General features: G+C 39.9%; 1 protein-coding gene across 1 annotated transcript in view; it reads right to left on the reverse strand.

Moving 5' to 3' along the window:
• PCCB (propionyl-CoA carboxylase subunit beta) overlaps positions 1–20,875 on the reverse strand; it is a 118,727-nt gene that overhangs the window by 87,815 nt on the left and 10,037 nt on the right. The window contains exons 4-5 of the mRNA XM_004712100.3: positions 19,121–19,177; positions 17,160–17,273 (exon numbers count right to left, since the gene is read on the reverse strand). Of these exons, the coding sequence (XP_004712157.1) occupies positions 17,160–17,273; positions 19,121–19,177 (171 nt within the window). The remainder of the gene's footprint in view (positions 1–17,159; positions 17,274–19,120; positions 19,178–20,875) is intronic.

Here is a 20,875-nt window from a genome sequence, read left to right on the forward strand (position 1 = left end):
TTTGAGAAACGATGTACAAATGCGCTTTACACAATTGATGTGCGTATGGATTGGGATAACAGTTGTATGAGTCCCTAATAAAATGTTAAAAAAAATAAAAATAAATAAATAAAACCACCATCCAGAAAGTTCATTACAAAGGTAAATACAAAAGATACTACAAATGACTCTTTTCTTTGAAACTCTTTTCTTTGCTTAGTTAATTTTAAAAGACAATTGCAGAAAGCAGTAATTATAAAGTGTTGATAGCATTATGAATGAATTATGAAAGTTGTAATTTATATGGCAAAAAAGCACAAAGGAAGTAAACTGGGAACAGAGTTCTACAGAGCTTAGTTTTTGAAATAATTGTTGAAATTAACTAGGTATTAATCAGAATTAGACCATTATAAGTTGAAGGCTAATAATAATCACTATGGCAACCACTAAAAACATGGCTCAATAAAATACAGTAGATGAAAGAAAACGGTACACTATAAAATACCAACTAACAAAGAAGAAAGCAATAGTGGGAAGAAGAGAAACAAGACTTCATAAAACATAGAAACCACAGAGCAAAATGGTAGTTACGAACTCTGCCTCTTCCATTCTGTGACACAACACCATTACAGCAAAAGACAAATAGCAGAATGCACTGTTAAAGAACTTAACTATATGCTACCTACAAAAGATACTTTAGAGTAAAAGACACCAACAGACTGAAAATAAAAGGACAGAAAACGGCTTACCAGAGAAACAGAATAAAGCAAAGTTGGAATGGTTATACTAATGTCAGACAAAGCCAACTTTAAGAAAAAACTTGTTAGAGACAGAAGATAATCTGTAGTGATACGAGTCAATCCAATCCTCTAGTTCTTTTAAGTTTTCCTCCCCTTACTATTAAACGCTTTATGTGTTGTACCTCATGAATCATGTTGGATTTATGCTATGTTCATTTGTCTATTTAAGATCACTCAGTACATAGAAGCAATCAAGCTAGATGACCCCTCAGAGACAGTGACAGGAGAAATGGTTCCCTAAGAAGTGTGTGTGTGTGTGTGTGTGTGTGTGTGTGTGTGTGGGGAGGGGGGGGGGGGGGCACAAATACCATCAATGATTGCATAACTTCACCTGAGGGGACTGAACAGAATTGTATGTGAATGGATATACTGTAATGTGTAAGATATGTCAATAAAAACTAATAAAATACTAATTAAGTACTAATAAAAATAGTATTTAAAAAGAAAAGGTCAATCCATCATAAACACATAACACTACACACATAGGCACCCAATGACTGAGCTCCCAAATGCATGAAACAAGAACAAGGGAATAGAAGAAAACAAATAATTCAACAGTAAGAGTTGGAGACTTCAATATCTCATTTTCTTTTCTTTCCTTTTTACACTTGTATTGGCACCTAATCCACATATCATACAATTCAATAGTTGAATCGTTCAGTCATATCAAGAAGAATTGTACAATCATTACGACAATTAATTTTAGAATATTTTTATTCCCCTGTGCTTAAATCACCTTTAAAATGAGTTGTGTAAACACAATCTGTTCTAGTGCTCCCTCCCCCTCCCCCTTCATTGTTGATGCCCCCAATCCCTTCACCCTCCCTAACTACCACCCACCACTCCTATATCCCCTATAAGCCCTTGAATTATGCATCCACTATGCATTCGCTCCTGTGCTTCACAAACTGGGAAACCCAGAAGATTCAACAAAAAACAAAATCTAAATAAAGTGGTAAAAATAAAATAATAATAATATGAAAATACAAATACAAATAATGAGTAAGAGAGAAAAGACCAGCTTCAATAAGTAAAAAGCCAGGGAAGAAATTTTTGTCATAAAATATTCAAGAGATACTTGCACCTAGAACAAATTCAGGCTGAGTCAATAGGGAGATCAGCTTACCAAGTATCAAGTTTGAATCAGCATAATCAAGACTACCATGATCTCTGTCTGATAGTAAGGCTGTCTGAGACCCTTGCCTGTGGCTAGTGGGGGTGTCCTAGCAGCTTAATCTAACTAGTTACTCTGCAGATGGGTTTTGGGCTCCCACTGTCCTTCACAGCCTTTTACCAATTGAGTGTTCATAATTTTAGCTCTAATATTTTTCCTTCATCAGATTTGAATTTTTTTTATTATCATTGGATTACACGATGGTGTGTTCTTCCATGTGGACTTAGATGACTCCTCACTTAGATGATTGATTGTTTGAATATAAGCTTTTAAGACCTCTGACACTGATTGATAGCCAAGAACCATCTGCTTTCTTCACCACTTTGCTATAGCACCCTTATCTTCAGTGATCATTTCATGAAGGCGAGTATTGAGCAGGACCATGTTAACAGAACTAACTGTTCTTGGATTGAGACTAGAGTTAAGTAGGAGCCCAAAATCCCTCTGCACGTTCACAGGATATGCATGACTCAAGTTTAATTTGGCAGCCATAATATGACAAAATCAAAACCCCTTAAGACCAACGACACCAATAACAGCAACAAACCAACCAGGAAACAAACAAACAAAAAGGTGGGGGAGGTTGCTAAAGGCAGGAAACAAAAACTTATAGAAACAAAAAAAGTACAACATTGTCAATCATCCTGCTGGTCTATCAGGGAATTGCACTAAAACCATCATCAATTTCACAATGACACAGCTGTCGGGGCACTGTCAGTATGAGGAGTCTATGCAAGTACATTTACACCTTAACCCACAACCCATACGTTGTTGCTCTGCACAGTACACCCCCCATTCGATTGCACTCTGTTTACTATTAAGTATGAGGGTTGGTGCCAGGGGGTATCTTCCTGGATCAATTATTCCAAATGCAGATCTCTGCCCAGCAGATCGAAACCTGTTGTGTTACTAAGAGGTGGACATCGAAATACTAAATATATGGTGATTCTGGGTCCCTTTCTATGAGACACTGACAAAGCCAGGAGCTTCTCCCCAAGGTCCATTGACCACTATTTCCACAGTCCTGTGTCGGCCACTCTCTGCTTCCTCCCCCATCCAAGTACTCCAGTCCTCAGTCCAAGCGTACATGCAACAACATATCATTTTCTACATGTAGATGATCAACAAGAAAATAAAGCAGAACAACACTATAAATCAACCAGTGCTAACCGACTGTAATAGAATGCTGCTCCATGTGCATCTCAAGTGCACATGGTACGTTCTCCAGGACAATTCACATTATCAGGCCATAACACAGTCTTGATAAATTTAAAAGAACTGTAATCATGTAAAATCTGTCCTCTGACCACAAGATAATAAAATTAGAAATCAGTAAAAGAAATCTATGAAACACAAATTGTGAAAATTTAAACACCATACTCCTAAATGACAAGTAGGCAAAAAATTAAATTAAATAAAAATAAAATGGAAATTAATAAATACCTTAAAGTGAATGAAAATGAAAATACAACATACTAAAACCATTGTGATGTGTGGTAGTTACATAATCTGGTGTCAATTTGGGACTTGAGAGGATTAAGAGTGAAGGGGTGGAGTCTAGTCTGTCAACCAGATCATAGCCAATTGAGGCCTCTGTGTGGGCCTGGCCTTCTCCTGAGAATTCTGGGAACTCTGGTATTTCACTTCCTTGGAGCCGGGAGGCACCCCTCTCTCTACTCACTTCCTACGAGACATCCCTGAGGACAGTCACTATGCTGATAGACCCCAAGTACTGGGAGCTGGAGAAGCCACGTAAAGACTCCTGCCAGCACTGAGATGCATATGCCACTATGTGGGGGGAGGTCAGATCCTTGCTGCCAGACTTCTGTCTCATCCCACCACGGGTGGGCCTACTCCCTGCTGCTGGGGACAATGGACAGGCTCCTGTAGGCGGGGTTTTCACCCTACTGATAATGGTTCCTATGGAGACCAGCCCCTAGACCACCCTCTCATTGCTGTGTAACCTTTAGTGCAGCTCCTCCCTGTGATGTATGTCTCTACCTGTAATTAGTGGGCTGGCTTGCCCCCAAACGGTATATAGGCGTGAGTCAGCAATATAGAGCTCTCGGACCTCTCTGACTCTGGCTCCTCTCTCTTCCCCCTCTCCCTTGTTCCCTTTCCCTCCTTCCCTTCCCCCTCTCTCCACGTGGACCACCAAGCTGGGCTGAGGTAAGCAATGCTACCATGTAATGTGTCTGACTGCATTATTTTAATATAATACTTATATATTACTGCATTACTTTAATATAATACTTATATATCTCAACCGTACAATTGTGCATTACTAAACCCAGAAGTAGTATTATTGAACTCGTGGGTAGTAGTAGTAGTAGTAGCGGTGGAGGCTGGCCCCTCACCCACCTCCTCGTCATTTTAATTTAATACTACACCACTGGATCCAAAGACTTTCTACCCACTGGCATGTGATCGTACTGCATTTCAGCATCATTTCATGTGTTTCATGAGTCTGAAGTGGGCTTTATAGATTGGTATTGGACATATGGGCTAATATCGGACTTATGGGATTGGACTGGACTGGGTTGGGTTGGGATGCTTTCTTAATATACAATTACCCTTTATATAAAACTCACTCTTATACACGAGTCTCCCTGGATTTGTGTCTCTAGTCTACCAGGACGAACACATGATATAACTAAAACAAATGTTGGAGGGAAATTTATAGCTGTAAATATCTCTATTTAAAAAGAAAAATTTCAAATCAATAGCTTAACCTCCCATTTTTAGAAAGTAGAACCAGGGGTATGACACAGGAGGTTGTGGGGAAATGAGGAGCTAATAACAATGAGTACAAGAAACAAGAAAATGTCCTTAAATTGTGGTAATAATTGTACAAATATTTCAATGTGAAATATTGAATTGTATGATATGTGAATTATATATCAATAAAATGTTTTTAAAGAAATAAATTAGAATGAGAACAATTTAAACCTGAAGTAGTAAGAACTTATAAATAACAAATTTAGATAAAAAAAGAATAAAATAGAGATTGTGAAAATAACACAGAACACCAAAACCAAAGCTGGCTCTTTAAAAATATCAACAACGAAGACAACCCTTAGGTATACTCATGAAGGGGCAGGGATATAGGAAGATGAAAATTACCAAAATCAAAAATGTGAGAGGAGACCTCACTACAGAAATAAAAATGATAAGAGAATAATAATTAGAGCTGTGTACCAATAAATTTGAGAGGTTTCACAGAATGGTGAACTTCTAAAGAAGACAAAAATCACTGAAACTGACTCAAGGAGAAACAGAAAATCTTACCTTTAACAAAATAGAATTTAGTAATCAAAAGTAATACAAAACCTACCTACAAAGAGAAATCAAGGCTGACTCCACTGATCAATTTAACTACACATTGAAAACAAGCAAAAAAAAGTGATGTCAATCCTCTACAAGTTCTTCCCCAAAAAAGGATGAAACATCCTGATTCATCCCAAGAGATTAGTATTACCCTTATCCCAAATCACATAAAGACAGCACAAGAAAACTGCTGATATTTATATATAGTCATAAAATCAACAAAGTACCAGCAAGCCAAATCCAGCAGCTTATAAAAAGATCTATACACCATGGTCCATATTTATCACAAAAATAAAGATTAGTTTAACATCCCCCCCAAAATCAATATAATAAAATATATCAATAGAACAAAGAAAATACCACAATGATTATTCCATAGACAAAAAGACTCAACTAAAGTTAAATTCTTATGATTAAAAAAATCTCAACAAACAAGGAGTAAAAACGAAATGAATTTATCAATCTGATAAAGGAACTCTAGAGGGAGTAAAGCCTTGTTACATGATACTCATAGTGAAAGAATGCTCAATGAATGCTCCAATTCCGCAAAGGTCCCTACTTCAATTTTACATGTAAAAATTAATTCAAAATACACATATAACCTAAATATAACAACTAAAACCAAAAAATCCTAGAAGAAAATACAGGGGTAAAGCTTCAGAACCTTGTTTGGGGCACTAGATTTTTTTTTAATATAAAATCAAAATAACAAGCAACAAATTTAAAAATTAGATACAAGAGACCAGCAAAATTGAGTACTGTTGTGCATCAAAAAGCTTATCAAACTTGTCTCAAAACAAGTAGCCATCAAGTGAGGAATCAAATAAGTCCACATGAAAGAAGCACACCAACCTGCGTGATCCAAAGGTAACTACTAAGATTGACACCTGGAAAAGGGAATGATATCAGTACCCAAATCCTAAACACCTGGATTGTGGAAAAACTATCTACAATCTGGTAGCCCAAAATCTAGTTATATGGCCACTGCATGCACTGAGCTTCTGGTGAATCCCCAATGCACACTGGCTAGAAATGACAATAACCCCAAATTCAGATGATGAGCATTGCAAAGGGGATTTTGGTGGTGCAGTGGTTATGATCATCATGTAGAGGCTGTGAACCTCATGTTCAGTGGTTCAAAACCACCAGTAGCTCCGAAGGAGAAAGACTGGGCTTTCTACTCCGTAAATATTTACAGTCTTGGAAACCCACAGGAGGTGGCTATGAGTCTGCATTGCTATGGCAGTGAGTGCTCAGGCTAGAATGTATTATCTTAGAATACGATTTCTCTAGGGGTCCAGTGTAAATGTATTCTACATGTTTAATATTCTCTGTCTGCTTTCTATTAAATTGAGATCTCTATAGGTTCTGCATGGCCACTGTTGATGGATCCTTGCTTGGTGTCTGTCCTTGTCTTGTACAGCTATCTGTTTAGGAAAACTGGGACTAACGGAAATACGAAGATAGTAACAGAATTAATGATTATCTGGGGACTCAGAGAGAAAGAGGGGAAAATGGGGAATCACCATCTATGTGTAAAGAAAGGGGAGAAAAACCTCCAAAGTTGATTGTGATGACAGCTGCACACCCTTCTTGGTATGACTGACCTACTGAATTGTATATTTTAATTATTGCTAAATTAGAAAAAAAAGAAAAGACGTAACTGATAAAGTAAAGAGACAATTTACAGACTAGGAAAAAATATTTGGTAACCATATATCTGAGGTTTTAATACCCAGACTATAAAAAGAATTCCTCCAACTCAACAAAAAAAAGACCAACCTTATTTTAAAATGGGCAATTTTTATATACTACAGCAAAACAGACATACAAATGGCTGACAAGCACAGAAAAAGATGCTCAACCTCACTAGCCATCAGAAAAATGCAAATCAAAACCACTCCACACCCACTCGGGTGGTTATTAAAAAATTTTTCTTAAGAAAGAAAGAACCGTCTGGCAAAGATGTAGAGAAATTAGCATCTCCCTCCATTGCTTGTGAGAATGTAAAATGATACAGCTGCTGTTGAAGACACTCCAGTAATTCCTCAGAAAGTTAAACACAGAATTACTATGTAGTTTAGCAATTCCGCTCCTAAGTATATACCCAAAAGAAGTTAAAGCCAGAATTCAAAAGATGTATACACACCAATGCTCATTGCAATATTATCTGTAACGCTCAGAGTGAAAACCACCAAAGAGCCCATCAGCATGGGAACAAACTTTTACAGTATCGAATATACATAAAATATCAGCCACAAAGAGAAATTAATTTCTGATACATGCTAGGACATGGATGAACCTTTAAATTGTCCTAAAACAATATATTATTCCTCATATATAAAATATCTAGGATAAGCAAATTTATGGCGAAAGAATGCATATTAGAGGTTACCAATGAATGGGTAATTTATCGAGCGCTACTATCACAGAAATACCACAAGTGCATAGCTTTAAAAGAGAAACTTATTCTCCGTTTAGGAAGTCCAAATTCAGCTCATCAGCTTTAGGTGCTGGCTCTCTTTTCCATGGGCTGTTGGGGAATAAAGTCCTCGTCTCCTTTTAACATCTGCTGGCCCAGGATCCCTTAGAAATCTCAATGTGTCTTGAAATCAAACTTCTGGAGACTGGGAGGTTCTGAGTGCAGCGACCTCAGAACCATGGGATGAGTTCCACTCCCAGCTCGATTTTTCTTGGTACAACTCAATTCCCTCTATCTCTGCTCACTTGTCTAATCAATTTTACATCATAAAAGGGGAACTCAAGAAAGAGCCTAATCCTGCAGAGTGTGTGCTGTTTCATTAACACAACTACTACTACTCTTGCCTCAAAGAGTTTATGATTTACAACACATAGGATAATTATATCACATTCCCAAATGGAGGATCATTATATAACACCGAAAATTTTGGTCTAGCCAAAATGACACATATTTTAGGGCTACACAATTCAACTGTAACACTAGGAAAAGGGGAAATATGAGAATTATTGCTGTTTGGAGTATACTTATTAGGACTTAAGTTCTGAAGACCCTGCAGGGATGGCAGTGGCACCCCAAAATCCATTTGCGGAGTCCCCATGTAGATTAAGCCTGCTTTGAATGCTTTCTGATCATTAACCAAGGATGTAGATAATTTAACCCTCAGGGAGAACACTTGGGAAGAGGATTGCCTCCACCCTTCTCTGGCTAGCCCAAGGAGAGGCAGTGGTTCCCACCTTTCCTAAGGCTGAGACCCTTTCATATAATTCCTCCTGTTGTGATGCCCCCCACCCAACCATAAAATTATTGTCGTTGCTACTTCATCACTGTAATTTTGCTAGTTATGAATCAGGCGACCCTTGTGAGAGGGTCGTTCAACCCCCAAAGGGGTTGGGTCCCACAGGTTGAGAACTGCTGCTTTAGGGGGTTGCCTAGGTGTGTTCTGATGGAGGTCACCTATGGGGACAGTACAGGGGGTCACACAATCATGAATCATGCCCTATCAATTTGGCCCTGACTGCCTTTGTCAGAGGCCCTGAACCCATCCGATAAGCCCTTCCATCTAAAGTATATGTGTCCCTTGGTCCCATCCCTGCTTCTGTACTCCCAACTGTTTCTGTGATGTATCCATCTGCCACCAATCATGCTTTTGTGACAACTCCCTAACTGCCCGCTGCCCCACACCCTATTTGTTTCAAGTCTCAATCGTGAACCCGCATATGCTATTTCAGCCTCTACTGCAGGTCCTTTCACCCGGATGATGTCTCTGTGTGTGTCAGTGTTGTCTTTGTCTCTTTTAAAACTTAATAAATGACCTTTAAATTATATCCAAAATGGGGTCTCTTTTGTACCCTAAAACAGGGGTTACAGAAAAAAATCGGTGGTGAAGATACATAACTTTGTGAATGTAATTAATGCCATTGACATAAATTTTAAAATAATCAAAATGGCAAGTTTTCTATTACATATATTTTATCACAATAAAATTGTTTAAACATAAAAGGATCAAATGTGTTTCCTACTAAGATCAGGAACTTGGTAAAGGAGTCTCTTTTCACTAATTCCACTTGACATTGTATTATTATATTGCAGGTACAAGTCAGAATAATTAAGGAAGAAAAGGAAATGAAAGGCATATGGATTAGAAAAGAATAAGTAAAACTTACCAGAAGACATCATTGTGTATAGTTAAACATTCAAGGGGTGAGGGGAACCTTCAAAAGCTGGAACCAGTTTAAGCTGGTGAAAAGTAGTATTTTTTTTAATCATTTTATTGGGGATTCACACAACTCTTATCAAAATCCATACATACATCCATTGTGTCAAGCACCTTTGTACATTTGTTGCCATCATCATTCTCAAAACATTTGCTTTCTACTTGAGTCCTTGGTATCAGCTCATTTTTCCCCTGCCTCCCCCCCTCCCTCATGAACCCTTGACAATTTATAAATTATTATTACTTTGTCATATCTTACACTGTCCGACATCTCCCTTCCCCCACTTTTCTGTTGTCTGTCCCCCAGAGGGGGTTATATATAGATCCTTGTAATAGGTTCCCCCTTTCTATCCCACCTTCCCTCCACCATCCTGGTATCTCCACTCTCACCACTGGTCCTGAAGGGTTCATCTGTACTAGATTCCCTGTGTTTCCAGTTCCTATCTGTACCCGTGTACATGGTCTGGTCTAGCCAGATTTGTAAGGTAGAATTGGGATCATGATAGTGGCAGTGAGGAAGCATTAAAGAACTAGAGGAAAGTTGCATATTTCATCGTTGCTATACTGCACCCTGACTGGCTCCTCTCCTCCCCACCACCCTTCTGTAAGGGGATGTCCAGTTGTCTACAGATGGGTTTTGGGTCCCCACTCCACACTGCCCCTCATTCTCAATGACATGATTTTTTTGTTCTTTGATGCCTGATATCTCTGATCCTTTTGACACCTTGTGATCGTACAAGCAGGTGGGCTTCTTTCATTTAGGCTTTGTTGCTTCTGAGATAGATGGCCGCTTGTTTACCTTCAAGCCTTTAAGATGGAGAAATAGATCTATGTACATATATTTATAGGTTTAGTATTAAGGTAGCAGATGGACATTGGGCCTCCACTCAAGTACTCCCTCAATGCAAGGACACTGTGTCCTATTAAACTGGCATTCCATGATGCTCCCCTTCCCAACTCGATCACTGAAAACAAAATGGGTGCATAAGCAAATGTGGTGAAGAAAGCATATGGAGCCCAGTTATCAAAAGATATAGTGTCTAGGGTCGAAAAGTAGTACTATGGATTGAATTGTGCACCTCAAAAATATTTGCGGGACCCTCACAAAAGGGTCACAAGAAAGAAACGAGCCAGTCAGGGTATAGCACTGAAGAAACATACAACTTTCCTCTAGTTCTTTAATGCTCCCCCTACACCACTACCACAACCCCAATTCTCCCTTCAAATACAGGTAGACCAGAGCATGTACACTAGTGCAGATAAACGCTCACAACACAGGGAATCCAGGACAGATAAACCCCTCAGGACCAATAATGAGAGTAGAGATACCAGGAGGGTAAGGGGAAGGTGTGGGGAGAAAGGGGGAACCAATCACAATGATCGAAATATAAACCCCTCCCAGGGACACGAACAACAGAAAAGTGGGTAAAGGGAGACAGTAGTCAGTGTAAGACATGAAAAAATAATAATTTGTGAATTATCAAGGATTCATGAAGGAGGAAGTGGGGGGGTAATGAGCTGATACCAAGGGTTGAAGTAGAAAGAAAATGTTTTGAAAATGATGATGGCAACATATGTACAAATGTGCTTGACACAATGGATGGATGTATGGATAATGATAAAAGCTGTTAGAGTCCCTAATATATATATATTTGAGGTAAAACTTAACCTATAGGTTTAGGGTTAAAACTCCATTTGGGAATGGATAATTTTGTTATGTTAATGAGATTCAATGAGTATAGGTATGTCTTAAGTCAATTTCTTTTCTTCTTCTTTTTTTTAAGTCAATTTCTTTTGAGATATTTAAGAGATTAAACGTAGGCAAGAGAAGGAAGCAGAGTTGGGGAAAGAGAGATGTCAAGCCACAGGAACATCACCCTGGGACACAAGTTCAAGGCTAAGACCTTCCTCTTAGGCTGCTGAGAAAGAAAGCCTTCTCCTCAGCAAGCAACCCTGATTTGGTGTTTTTAGCCTCCTACACTGTGAGAACATAAATTTTTTAAACCCATCCCCTTGTGGCATTTCTGCTAAAACAACACTAGATAACTAAGACAAAATTTGTACAAAGAAGTAGAGTACTACTCTATCAAATACCAACAATATGGAAGTAATTTCTTAATTGGTTAATGGGCTGAAGTTACAATACTAAAAAATAAATAAAAATAAATAAAAGCCTAGGTTGCCATGAAACTTTTGGTAGAATTTATGGGCAAAGGCAACACTGGTGAGAGCTAGAAGAAAGTGTGGAGAGCCAAAAAGAAAGTCTTTACCGTTTTAGAAAATACGTATGGCACCAGCAACAGAAAGTTGATAGAAATGCACATATTAAATGAGGTTCTGATGAGACTTTAATGTTGAACATGTGATTGGATGATGGAAGGGCAGTGCTTTTTATGCAGTGACAATGAACTTGTCTGAGTTATTTACAAATGCTTTATGGAAAGAACTTTTAAGTGATGAATGTGCATATCTAGCTGAGGAGATTTCTAAGCAAGATCATAAGTGGTTGCATGGTGTCTCCTTGACATTTAGAGTAAAATGTGAAAAAGACGAATTTAAAAGTAAACTGCACACAGTGAAACATAGTATCAGGGAGGTATACCCACCTCAAAACAACAAACTACACAAGATCAAAAGGGCAGCATTTGCCCAGGGACAACGTTCAGAAGGCAGGAAGGGAAATGGAAGGAGGACAAATGGCAACTGATAACAGAAAGGAAGAGGAGTAAATGCTGTTACACTGTGGTGATGGCAGGCAATGCTGTGGGGGGGAAATGTACCAAAACTGTCCAGTGCGCACCTTTATGAAAAGATCACTGAAGATGTGGACACTATAGCAACGTGTAGTAAAGAAAGTAGATGGTGTCCAGCTATTAAAAAGAATAGCTATCTAGAGTCTTAAGGCTTTGTCTTCAAACAAACTCCCACCTAAGTGAGGTGGGACGTAAGTGCACATGGAAGAAGCACACCAGCCTGTGTGATTCAAGAACTGTAAATAATAAAATCCAAGCCCAGAGTGGGGAATGGTAGTAGGGCTTAAATTGTGACTATCCAGTTTGCAGAAGGTAAAAGGGAAAGTCTCAAATCCATTTGCAGGGTCCCTACATGGACTAAGCCTCTGTGAGTCCCCTCTGACAACATGTTATCAGGGATGTGAACAGCATTATTATCATCAGAGAGCATTACTGTATTTGCTAGTGACATATGTGTTTTCTAAAACTCAATTATGGCAGATGTAGTGAGGTCTAAAGGTAATACCTTATCATTTGATCTCCCTTTTGACTCATGTTAAAGTTGATTTACATGAAAAAATAAGTGAAGCGGATTGAGCCCCTAGTGAATCCCCTCTGGCCACAGACCGGGGATGTAAATATATACAGAATTCATTGGCAAGTGGAATGCTGCAGAAGGCGTTAGGTTAAAATCTAACACCTTTTCATTAGATCTTCCCTTTTACCCATTTTAAATTGGTTCTAGTTTTACTATTTTCTTTTATTTACAATTCAAGTTTTTCTCTGGCTTGTTTTGGTATTGTAGTTGGGGTATTGTTTTGCTGGGGGTTTTTTTTGGGGGGGGGTATGTTTTCTGTGGTAGTTATATAATCGTTTGTCAATTTGAGGATTAAAAGTGAAGGGGTAGAGTCTAGTCTGTCAATCAAGGTATAATCAGTGAGGCCTCTGTGTGGCCATGGCCTTCTCCTGAGAATTCTGGCAACTCCTGTATTTCCTCCTTGGATGCGGGAGACACTTCTCTCTCTGCTCACTCTCTGAGAGACACCCCACTGACATGACACATGGCACTACGCTGATAAACCCCGTGCCCTGGGAACTGGAGTAGCCACATGGAGACCCCTGTCAGCGCTCAGACGCTTCTACCGCCACTGGATCCCCAAGACTTTGCACCCACTGGCATGTGACATCATCGCATGTATTTTGTGAGTCTGAAGAGGATTTTATAGATTGGTATTGGGCATATGGGCTAATATCGGACTTATGGGCTTGATCTGGACTGGGCTGGGATGTTTTCTTAATGTATAGTTGCTCTTTTATATAAAGCTCTTTCTTTTCCATTTACATATCATACCTTTACATTTGTTTCTGATTTAGAAATAGTTAGCAATATAAAATGTGGACAGGAAATAAACAGCCTTGTGAAAAAAACAAACAAATAAATAAATAATAAAGCTCTTTCTTATACATATATGAGTCTCTCTGGATTTGTTTCTCTAGTCCAACCAGACTAACACTTTTCCAATATATGAAATCCAGGACAGGTAAATTTATAAAGACAGTAGCTGGAGTAATGATTTACTGGGGGTATGCAAAAGAAGGTTTGAGGGAAACGGGGAGCTAGCTAATAAATGTGAGTACAAGAAAAATGAAGATGTTCTAGAATTGATTGTAGGGATAATTGGGGTTTTTTCTGTTTTGTTTTTGTTTGAGATTAACTTGTTTGTCACTAATAACTTGTCACCAAAGACTCGAAGTTCATTTCAATTTTACTTTTCTTCTTCTTCTTTTTCAAACCATTCAAACTATTTAAGTTTGAGGGATAAGGATCAGGAGAGATTTTCTTTGTTAAAAAAAGAAATATACTCTGTATATTTACACAACCCATCTCGAGAAATGAAATCAAGAACAATATTCTATTAAACCCTCCATACGTTGTTCTTTTGCTCCCCCCAAACTTGCTACATCTTTGATTATAGTGTAAATGTCTGAACAATTGAAGTGTGTGATATGTAAACTATGTTTGTTAAAAGAAACTATTTAAAAAGTTAAAAAATTAATTCAAGACCTAGAAACTGACTAGCCATCAGGACTGACTAAAGTCTTAGGACCACAGTTTCAAGGGACATTTAGGTCAATTAGCAAAACACAGTTCAAAAAGATCGCATTTCCTGGTGAGTAGCACTTCGGGTCTTATAAACTATAGAGTTCTGGCAAGATGGCAGATTAGACAGGCATTCTACACACACCCTCTACAACAACGACATGAGAGAATAAGTGAAAGGAATACAGATAATAATCCTTGTTCCCTGAGCTTCAGAGAAAAGGATAAAGAGGATTAAATGCCAACTGGGGGAAAAAGCTGAACAAAATCACCAAGTGCAGAGATACACAGAGTGTAAACTGTCAGCCTAAATAACAATCGTGGAGACGGTGCGGGGCAGGGCAGGGTTTGTTGAGGGTTACAATGAGTTAGAACAGACTTGATAGCACCATGCAAAGCAGAGGAAGCAGAGGTGCCTTGGGGGTGGGGGTGGGGGGTGGTCACGAAAGATGAAGGTTGAAGCCCCATCTAAAATCCAGGCCGAGTAGTCACTACCCAGAGTCCGGAGGGTGGAGACACTGCCATCCTCTCCGAGAAGAGAAGTATTATGGCGCCTCAACAGCGAGTGTAAATTGTGCTGCTGGGTTTTGGACATGCTTGGTACCCTTTATCACCACTTTCCCTCCAATTTGTAATGGAGATGTCCATCTTGCACCTGTTGCACTACTGTACTCTGGAAATAGGTAACCTGTATTCTAGATTCCACAGGTTCACAGATGAAATGCAATTGTGTTGTGTGTTGAACGCAACTAAAGTCTCACCTATATGTAACTTAGATCACTTAGAAGATAAGCTTTTGAACCTGGAGCTGATTTAAGACATGAAGGATGAGGTAACAGGATGAGTATCTTTTGCATGAGAAGGACATGAATTTTGGGAGGCCAAAGAGTGAAATATTATGGATTGAATTGTACACCCCTCTCTCTGCCACCCCCAAAATGACTATGCTTCCATCCCATTTGGGAATGGAATGTCTTTGTTGTACTAATGACGTTCCCCCAGGACAGAAGCTAGGAGACAAAGCCTTCCTCCAGAGTTCATGATGAAAGCCTTCCCACAGAGCTAGCACCCTGAATGTGGACTTCTGAACTCCAAGAAAATTAATGTATCTTTGTTAAAGCCACTTACATGTGGCATTTGTTATAGAACACTAGATAACTAAGACAGGCAGGAAACTGTCAAAGAAGGAAAATTCAAATATTTTCCACCAAAGAAAGCAAGATTAAAGTGATACAACTTCACCCTACCAAAGTCTGAAAACCCGAGACCCGAAAGGGAAGCCCTGGTGAGTTTCAAGCTCTCACAGCCTCTACCATAACAGAAAACCCTAAAGAGCCCACCGATCACAAAGCTAGTGGAGCGAATGAATTAATTTAGCAGGGTACAAGATCTAAAATCAATATAGAAACTTCAATTTCATTTCTATATGCTTATGAAGAGAAATCTACAACTGAAATTAAGAAAACAACTGTATTTGCAATAGCATCACAGACAAGAAAAAACCTGATAATAAATGTAACAGATTAAATGCAACAGTTATACTGCAAAAACTATAAAATATTGTTCAAATAAATTAATAAGCCAATTAAAGGGAAAGATAGACCATGTTTACAAGGATGCTTCAAAAAGGAAAATCTAAAAAAAAAAAGCAAAGGAAAATCTATTATCTTTTAATTCCATTTTCCCACAAACTTACTGAAGCATCCCTCATATGGATTAGAAGAATGAATATGAATATGTTCTGGAGGGGGAGGGAGCATTAGATCTGACTGTGGTGTGCATATACAACAATTTTCAGAAGCAGTTTAACTATAAAAGTGTATGATACGTGAATATTACTGTAATGCTGGGTCAGGTACTGGTGGGAGGGCATTGGCAAAAGCCTGCCTGCCCCTAACGACCAAGGTGGATAATTCCAAGGGGGCTGCAGATCAATGAGCTGTCTGCCCAGGACGATCAAAGCACCACCCTACCTTGGAATTTTTATGGATGGAGGCAGCTTACAGCTCCTGCAGCTGTAACTCTTTCCCGCTCATTTGCCCACCTGCGGTTTCTACCCCCTCCCTTTATTGCTCCCTCCCTGACCAGTTCAAAACTGGTCCACCACAGATAGGTGCTACTTCTTGGGTCCTCCCAACGAGGGCCCCTGGGGCTCGCACCATATCTCTACCCTTTCCCTTCTCTTCTCTCCCACCCAGCCTCTATCTGCCTGCCCTCCTCCTCCTTTCTTCCCATTTTCCTCCATTCTAGAAATGCTGCTCTCTTCTGGTGCATCCATTGGCCAGTGTCTCTTTGTACATCTGCCCTCACCCCATCCGGCTTACAATACCCTCCCCCAGGACACTTCATACTTCAAGGTATCTCATTTATTTACTGATTTCAATCTTTCTCTCTCATGATTTCAGTCGATAAAAAAGCACTTTCTAGACGATGGGACTTAAACTTTGTACACTGACTCAAAGGTAAATTTAACAACAAAAGCACTATCTTTTTTCTCATCCTCAATTCTAGTGAAACAAATCCATTTAATCTTTGTATTCTCTCCCTTCCCTTTTTAAAAAAGGAAGCAATTTCCAAGCACCCTTCCCTTGTGACTGAGCTTTAACCCATTTGTTTTCCCATCAGTGGCCCATGTCAGAAAGAAGAACAAAAGTAAACGCCTTCTTCCCCACCTACACTTCATCCACTTTCATCTGCCCTGATTCCATCCCCGTCATGGAGGAAGGAGCCACCGAACCAATAAAATGGGGCAGAGAGCAATGAGGAGACAGGAAAGCTCTGACCAGGACACCAGTTAAAGAACAAAGCCTTATATTTGTATTCTCTACTGTCCATGAACAAGTCTCTCACCAGAAAGATGTCTGCATAGCCAGCCAAGGACTCCACCCCTTCCTGGATCCGTGCTCCTCCAGAGTCATTCAGTCCAATCACCGGAGCCCCCACTGTCAAGGCCTGGTCCATGATCTAAGACAGCACAGAAATCTACTGTGAGACTCCTCTTGTACCAAAAGCAGTACTCACCATGCCCCACAGGGTTTGCATGAAAATGTTCAAGGTGCACCTTTCAATGCAAGAGACAGCTAACTCTAGTTTCAATCCTCATGATGACTGGGCACCTTCATGGAAGGCAGAGGACCACAAGATTGACAAGCTTATTAAAGTCTCCAAACAGCAAAGTACCATAGCATTTCCTATTAGCATGGGGTTACGAGTGATCACATCCACCATGTCTAGAATTGCTGGGCAGGCAGTAACACTTGTACCATTTTTCAGCAGGAAGTTACTCTTTGGAAGAACTGAGAGTAGACAGGATGACAAGTAGTATTTGCGTGGCGGCGGATGCTGACCCGTCTGTAAACCTAAGGCCAGTCCAGGCCACTTTTACATCCAATGTGACAGAGTTTCCTCAAGGGGCAGCGGTCTGGAGGCATAATGAGCAGTATTCCTACAGTTCTAGACAGGTCACAAAGCTCTTTCACGTCCATCATCTCACTTAACCTTCATAACAGAAGCAGTAAAAAAAAAATAAAACAGGAAGGTTTAAGTGATTAGTCCAAGATTTCAGGAACATGGTAAGGCAGGGACATATCTAAGACCCAGGTATTCCATTACATAGGACACCCTCAGTCAACTTGCCTTACTTCCCAAATTTTCCACATGGCCTACAATTTTATTCTGATCTCAGTCTCTAATAATATTTTTTAAATGCCATCTCATAATCCTAGTATTACTCTTTACCTTTTAGCAACTAGACTTATCACATAGATGGGCTCTCATTACCTGTGATCCTTGGACCATAAGAGATGTGTGAATACATTTCAAGGGTCCATGAATTTACATGGGAAAAAAGTGTCTCTCTCGCTTTAATAACTAGCTGAACACAAGCCTTTCCTTCCATTACTAGTAAGAGCAACAAGCCGCAGAACTGCTACAAATACCTGTGACGATCATGAATTGAAGCCATGGACGGTTTTATGTACTATTAAAATTGCTGCTGATATTTGGAAATATCATTTTCACTCATCTCTGCTTTTAAATTACATGTTATTAGATCCACTGCTAAATATTATTATTTAGCACATAGGTCACTGTATTACAAATATAGTTTTCAAAAATTACTTGTAATCCTTTCTAATCTTAATATTTATTTTATGACTGCATTCTGAGATGAACGTTCATGGTTCCCCAGCCTGCCAAAGGGATCCATAGTACAAATAAACGTTGGAGAAGCTGTGCCCTGGACTGAAAGCAACTTCAGGTCCACATCACACCTTGCTTCCACGGCCTCACCCCAGCTACCCAGCCTGTCTCACACCCCAAGGATACTTTTAACAGGCGTGCTGTGACTAATGAAAGGACGGAGTTCCTTTGGCATACAATAGTCCCCTGATCCATGGCTTCACTTTCTGCAGTTTCCAGTCAATCTGAAAATAGGACCGCCTAACACGACATCATAGTGCCTCCATCATTCCCCTCACTTCATCTCCCAACTCTTATGAAAGCCTATTGTTATAATAGCGCTATTCTTATTACTAGTTCTTGTTGCTCATCTTTTATTGTGCTTAATTCACAAATCAAACTGTATAGAGGTATGTACAAGGGAGCTTCAAAAAGTCCATAGAACTATGAATTAAAAGATAATGGGAATTTTTCCACAATCTTTTTGAAGCCCTCTCCTGCAGGTATGAAAAACATATTAAACACAAAGTTCGGTATTATCAGCAGGTTCCAGTATCCACAGGGAGGTCTTAGAGTATCCCCCATAAATATCCCTCAGGGGTGGAAAAGGGGACATTACTGTAAACACTTACTTTACAGATCTTTTGGGCATGCACTCCTGATAGACTTCCTCCAAACACTGTGAAGTCCTAAGAAGAAAACCAATAAGTCCAATAAGAGTGGTCAGAAATTAAGAAATCAGCAGGATAAAAGTGAAATTGAACAAGGAAGTTTCTAAAGAATTTTCAGAAGATTAAAATATCGGGGAGAATCTGATATATAAATTAAACCACAGAACAGTGAATGCAGTCTGAAGGTGATGATGGCAGCATATGCACAAACGTGCTTGACATAATGGATGAAGGTATGGATTGTGATAAGAGCTGTAAGAGCCCTCAATAAAGTACTTAACTGAAAAAAAAGAAAGGAAGAAAATTTTACAGGGAGTCATGTATTACTACCTAATCTTTGTTCTACAAGAAAAATTTGTCGCTTTGAGGAAAGGAACTTTTTGCATGCGAAATTAAACTGAACATTAGATTGTATGCAAGTGAAGCAGCCAGGCGTCTCTGTTGCTAGGAAGTGTGCACTGCTCCAACAAGGAGAGGCGACGGCGAATCAGAACCTCACTGCTGCCTCTGCTTTGGACTTTCATTACCTGGCGTTGAGGGCATTTTGAGGACATGACCTCCTTTCCTACAATTCCTCCAAAAGCCAGTGGGGAATTAAAAAAAAATCAACCCAAGAAGGCCAGAGAGAGAGAGAAGCAGCTGAACAGATATGAGAGGAAGAGAAAGCCCAAGAAGAAGTAATGGCTGACTTCCAAAACTCCAAACTCACTGCTGCCAAGTCCATTCTGCCTCACAGCAGCCTTGCAGGGTGGTGTAGAACTGTCCCTGTAGGGTCCGAGAGTATATATCTCTATGGAAGCAGAAAAGCTCATCTTTCTCCTGTTGAGTGGCTGGTGGATTTGAACCACCGACCTTGTGGTTAGCGGCCCAAAATGTAGCCCAGTACCCTCCCACCCCCACTCCGGGCTCCGTAATACCTGACTTAAAGGGAGAAAATGGAAGCCCACAGGCCTGTTGAAAACCCAGGAACCACGGGAGGGGTGGGGATAGGGAGAGATGAGACTGAAGACCGATTCATAGAAAAATACGTGTTAGGGAGCAGTTAGTCTTTCCTTAAGCCTGAGAGAGAAAAAGATCCTCTAAAAAATATGTAAACAAGGGCAAGTGGGGTAGAAAGGGGGAACCGACTACAGGGATCTACATATAACCTCCTCCCTGGGGGTGGGACAACAGAAAAGTGGGTGAAGGTGTGAGAAACAAGGTTTTCTCCCAAGTTGTCTCCCCCAAGTATATGGCAAACTTAGCTGCTTGCGAATGACTGTACACTTAGAGGTCATCAGGAGTAGCCATCTAGAGCAAGCAGACCCCACTGTCTAGCCCACAACAAGTAGGGACCACTCCCTTCTGATAAGGACAGTAGTTGTCTGCTTCCTCATAGGAGACACCAGAGAGGTCAACCCCGCCCAAGGATGACCAAGGTTAGGCTGCCATCATGAATCTAGGGTCCGCCCATCTTGTCACATGTATACCCCTAGACCTTCCCATTCCTATGGGCACACCCCTAGCTCATCCACTTCCTGTTCTGCTTATGCCTATCATAGATCCCCTTCCTACAATGTGTATACCTATTGTACTGCCCTTCCTGTGATGTGTGGTTACCTATAATCATATCCCCCTAATGAGAGATAACCCTTGGTTAGCAATAAAGTGGGGGCTCTCCTGCTCTCGCTCCCGAGGCTCTCTCCTGCTCTCGTGGCCGGGCTCCCCCTACGAGGA

Source organism: Echinops telfairi, unplaced genomic scaffold, assembly GCF_000313985.2.
Source record: "Echinops telfairi isolate 266 unplaced genomic scaffold, ASM31398v2 ScPeMD7_16;HRSCAF=60, whole genome shotgun sequence".
Taxonomy (NCBI): Eukaryota; Metazoa; Chordata; class Mammalia; order Afrosoricida; family Tenrecidae; genus Echinops; species Echinops telfairi.